Genomic DNA, 5,126 nt, shown 5'->3' on the forward strand with positions numbered 1-5,126 from the left:
GAAATCAGTAAATTCAGTGACTGTCGTCGCATAGACTTAAGTTAAAGTAATTTTGTATTAGTATTTCGTGTGCCCACTATTGTTTTCTAGAAAGAAAGAAAAAAAGAAGTGGAGATGCCGGGGATTGAACCCGGGACCTCATACATGCGAAGCATGCGCTCTACCACTGAGCTACATCCCCGTCTGTATCGTGCAGGTTGAAATCGAGGCTATAGTTGTAAAACTATTAACTTACCTATTGGTAATTGTTTGTATTGATTGTTCAAATCAACGAATTGTTTCTGTGGTTTTGTTCTAACCCGGTTCTAGCAATTTAAACCAAAAAATGTTGACTAGCTGCTTCAGGCGTGTCTGTTTGGAGCTGAAACTAAACTTTGCTGGACGCAACATCGAGCACCTCTAATGTAGCTTATAGGAAATGAAGTGATTTATACTCATTTATTATTATTATATTAATTAGTAATTATAATGTTATATTTCAGGACTGCGGGCCTGTGATTGTATTTTAAAAGTTAAATGGAACAATTCAGTATCATCTATATTTATTTTAACTTTAAAAATTAATTGTCTTATTTACAATATCAGCACACATTCCTTATCATCATCATCTTGCCCTAAGCCATGAACCTTGCTCAATAATGACCAACTATGATAAGAGATGTGGTTTCATGGTTGCAGCCCCAATGGGTTGGTGGTTTGACGCCCTATAATGCTACATCAGGACAAATATTGTCCACAATGCACATAAAGACACTATGAAATCAGAATAGTGTTTATTATAAATGATTTATCTGTGCACAACATTTTTTTTTTTTAAAAATTGAAGGTGCCCATGTAATCTTTAATTAAAATGTCCTTCCCTCCCTCATGCAGTGACATCTCTTCTCTGATGATGTGTTTACTGGCGCGAGGGCGGGACAACCTGTCACTCACATAAGATCGACCAATAGCAATCCACAACAATCCAATCAATTCCCCTTGGACAAAATCAAGTCCCGCCCTAATTTCATTTGGATTTAGACTATGATGACTATGGCAACTTCTGTTTCATGCAGAGTTTAATTTTCTTTAAAAAAAAAAATATTATTCCTCAATATTTCGGGGTTAAATATATTCTAAACACATTCTTGACAGGTTTTGTGAGATTTACACTTAAGTGGCAACAGTGAGATCATATTAAAATACTAGACAATTCTGACAATCACTTTATTGTCATGAAAAATATTCTGTAATGCAAAAATATATACAATCTAATAAAAATGTTTACAAGTTTCACAATGTATTTTTGCACACAATCAGCATTGGCAGAAAAACAACAGGAAGTGGATAGAACAGCTTACAGAAAGGGTGTGGAACTGTTTTACTGATTTTTAAAGTTAAAACCTACTGTACATTTGATAGCCTATAGAAACTTATAAGTTTATCAACATGATCAAAACTTTGCTGAAAATCTGTAGTATACATTCAAATATGCCTTCCTTTGTCGAATTGAGGCTTTATACATTTTTTCCCTTTTTTTTTTTTACCAAGTAAAAGGCCTTTTAGTATAATTCTAAAAAAAAGTCACGATTCTGAAGCAGTTTACGTTTACTTGATTATCCAAACATAACTGCTTTAGAAAAATCAAGTTAAAATATGAGTATCAAACATGATGCTCCACAAAATAGATTTGTTTTAAACATGTATATATAAATGTTTTGTGCTGCCCACTGGGCCACAACACCTGATTTCCCGCCTATTAAATTCGAAAGCCACGTGTCTGTGCTTTTCATAAAGCAGTCAAGTCATTTCCCTCATTTCCATCTTTGTCCTCCTCAGACCAAATTGCGCTACCTCTAAATGGAGTTAGATCTACGAGCAATCCCACTTTCTCTTCGTTCTTCACTTCTTCACTTTTATCCTCCTCTTTTGCCGCTGCTCCTCCCTCCTCCTGTTTCTCCTTCTCTTCATCAGCTTCATCCTTGTCACTTTTATTTTCCTCCCTCTGCATCCTTGCCCTCTCCCTCAGGTCAACGCTGGAATAGTCACTCGAAGAATCATCCCCGCTGTCATCATTTTCCTGCTGTTCTCCCTCCTCTGCGTAACTGTCATTTTGTTTGTCATGACCTCCACCCTCCTCGTCCCCTTCATCCTTATCTCCTATGTTCTCCTCGTCCTCACGGGGTTGAGGCCAAATGTGGACACCAAATCTGTTTTCCACAACCCCAACTCCTTGTCTCAATCGATCCCGTAGGCCGCCGGGGGCGAAGACTATGCGCTGGACGGTGTACTGTCCATTTGTGTCCGCATTAAGCTTTTTATAAAAGTACACCAGAGCCAGAGCAAGTATGATTAATAAGAAGAGGAGGACAAGGACAGTTGGAGTGCTGTCACTCGTTGTTTCTGGCGCCATGACTAAAAAGAGTGGAGAAAAAACAGGGAGAAATAATGAAATAAATCAATCAAATGTATCATTTATTTACACTGCAGGTCAAAAGTTTGGAATTATAAAGAGTTTTAATGTTTTTAATGGTAAAATACTCACCGAGGCTGCATTTATTTGATGAAAAATACAGGAAAATCAGTAATATTGTGAAATATTATTACAATTTAAAAGAACTGCTTTATATTTGAATATATTTTAAAATGCAATTTATTCCTGTGATGGAAAGCTGAATTTTCAGCATCATTACTCCAGTCCTCAAATTTGGGCTGAGTACGATTTTCTAAGAAAAAACTAAAAAAATCAGCAAGAATGCATTAAATTGATCAAAAAGTGACAGTAAAGACATTTATAATGTATCAAACGATTTATATTTCAAATAAATGCTGTTCTTTTCAACTTTCTATTCCTGAATTTATCATGATTTCCACAAACATATTAAGCAGTAATTTTGTAAAACTGTTTACAACACTGATAATAATAAGAAGCATTATTAGTAACCGAGCACCACTAATAATTGATAATAATTATTCAAAATTATTGATGATAAACACAAAATTAGCATATATTAGAATAATTCCTAGCAGATCATGTGACACTGAAGACTGGAGTAAAGGCTGCAAAAAAAATCAGCATTTCCATCACATGAATAAATTACATTTTAAAATATATTACAATGGACAAGTTATTTTAAATGGCAATAATATTTCCACAATATTACCGTTTTTAGTGTTTGTTTTTTTTACATCAAATAAATGCAGCTTTGGTGAACATATAAGAGATCATATAATTATTCCAATCTTGTGACTGGTAGTGTAAATTATACTTTCATAAAATTCCAAATAGCCTATATTTATTCAAATAATTCTTAACAAAAAAAAAAAGCTTTAGCTGGCTATTCAGCAACATGCAACATGTTTTATAGAGACTGTGACAAGCTGTGGCTTTTTTTGCCCACACAGACACCATTCTCCCGCCATGCACAGTTTCATATTAAAACCTCTGAAGTGCACGGAAGTAAGCATGCTTGCATTATTTTTGAAAAATTGGCAGGAAATCACTTTGGCTTTTCGTCACTGCTGTGCAAATGAAAATGCACTCCTCTGTGACACCCTTACACACCCTAACAATGATTATTAATTCCCATGTCTAAATAAATGAGTTTCAACCACTTAATAGCACTTAACAGCAATTCACAAGTTTTGCTAATGCAGCTGTGCTGCTCTCAAACACGGCCCCAGTGGATGACAGCAATTTTCTTGCACGGCCAAATGTTTAATGTGCCTGTGTGCCAAATTAGATCAAGTGCCAATTTTTCTGTATGAAACAACCCGCATTACATGTTTTCTAAAACTATGTTATTTCTTACAATACAGATCGCATAAGAATACAGAACATGAATTAATAACTGTCAGATTGTAATTTGAGCATGTCTGTATATAGTATAAGTAGTATATAAATAATATATAGTGAAAAAAGATATTTTTGGATATAACGTAAGCGCTGTTTTGTCAAAACAAATCAAATTCAGCACATGCCAACAAAAATAAAAAATAAAAAACATCAAAAATCCGCTAAACTGAAATAACTCACCTTTATTCAGCTGTCCTTAAACCCATAGCCATGCGTAAAATAGAACATTCAAATTTGTCTTGGTCATATAGGCAGGAAAGAGGGGCGGGGAGAGAGAGAGAGAGAGAGAGAGAGAGAGAGAGAGAGAGCGAGCGAGCGAGCGAGCGCATGGCCACACATGATTAAAAAGGGTGTCATTTTGACTGTCAGGTCATGATGAGAGTCTTGGTTTTGATGTAAAATATAAATTCTAAACCCTGGATTTTTAATATATATATATATATATATATATATATATATTTTTTTTTTTTTAATTTATTTACATATTTATGGGATGCACAAATTGTTAGTGGGCAATGTTGAGGTAAACGTAATAAAGAAATATGCATAATAATTCAAAAATAATAAATGTGGCTTTTCCCCCTCTTTTTTGCTCCTGATACCTTGGTAAGTTGAAATTATGCACATTTTATAGTGAGGAAAAAAATGCAAAAGAAAGCAAGTGCAAAAATAACTTGTATAAGGAGTCGGCACAGGAAGAGCACAGTGTGGAACACAGTTTCCTTTAGCTAGAGATTGTGAGATGAAGCACAAGTCTCTCTCTCAGACCACATCCTGTTGTAAATGTCGAGTTTTTAGATGCTATGAACCATAAAAACACGAACGCTTCACTGCTTGTGCAGTGCAGAGAATGTAGCAAAAGGCTTGATGCCTATTGTGTCAGTGTAATCTTTATACAACATCGCAAAATCTGTATAACGATCACATTTAGAAAAAAATGGCCTATAAACGTTCTCAGTTCTTACAGTTAACAAGGGCCACAGTCAAAATCCAGATCAAATACACAAGACATTTTCCTCAACTATAGCTGGTCAAATATTCCTTAAATCAGTTTTTCTTATGTCACTGCATATGCAGTTTCATTTCAAGTTTTATTAGCCTTGACTACTTCCTAGTTTCCAAAATAGCCAGGATATGTGCACTCTTATACAGAAAAGAATCACTGTCTGGCACCACTAAGCTAGTCACTTTCATAACTAAAATTATGTTTTGACCTCAATCACATGCCAGCCGGTGCAATCTGTAAGTGATTGTAATGCGATGAAAAATAAAACCAAAAATACACGGTAGA

General features: G+C 34.9%; 1 protein-coding gene and 1 non-coding gene across 2 annotated transcripts; both read right to left on the minus strand.

Annotated features, from left to right (window-relative positions):
- Nucleotides 1-109: 109 nt before the first annotated feature.
- On the minus strand, nucleotides 110-181 carry trnaa-cgc. The gene has a single exon. It is a non-coding gene; the product is annotated as a tRNA-Ala (tRNA).
- A 1,011-nt stretch (nucleotides 182-1,192) lies between these two features.
- On the minus strand, nucleotides 1,193-4,101 carry si:ch211-119e14.1 (sarcoplasmic reticulum histidine-rich calcium-binding protein). Its single transcript, XM_048185706.1, has 2 exons — nucleotides 4,016-4,101; nucleotides 1,193-2,394 (listed from the first exon to the last, which is right to left on the minus strand). The coding sequence occupies exon 2, from the start codon at nucleotides 2,390-2,392 to the stop codon at nucleotides 1,769-1,771; it is 624 nt and encodes a 207-aa protein (XP_048041663.1). The 5' UTR covers nucleotides 2,393-2,394; nucleotides 4,016-4,101; the 3' UTR covers nucleotides 1,193-1,768.
- Nucleotides 4,102-5,126: the final 1,025 nt, after the last annotated feature.

This window comes from Megalobrama amblycephala, linkage group LG3 (assembly GCF_018812025.1).
Source record: "Megalobrama amblycephala isolate DHTTF-2021 linkage group LG3, ASM1881202v1, whole genome shotgun sequence".
Taxonomy (NCBI): domain Eukaryota; kingdom Metazoa; phylum Chordata; class Actinopteri; order Cypriniformes; family Xenocyprididae; genus Megalobrama; species Megalobrama amblycephala.

Bases quoted from the DNA above. Each gene is read 5' to 3' on its own strand.
- si:ch211-119e14.1 (XM_048185706.1), bottom strand. From the start codon at position 2,392: ATGGCGCCAGAAACAACGAGTGACAGCACTCCAACTGTCCTTGTCCTC.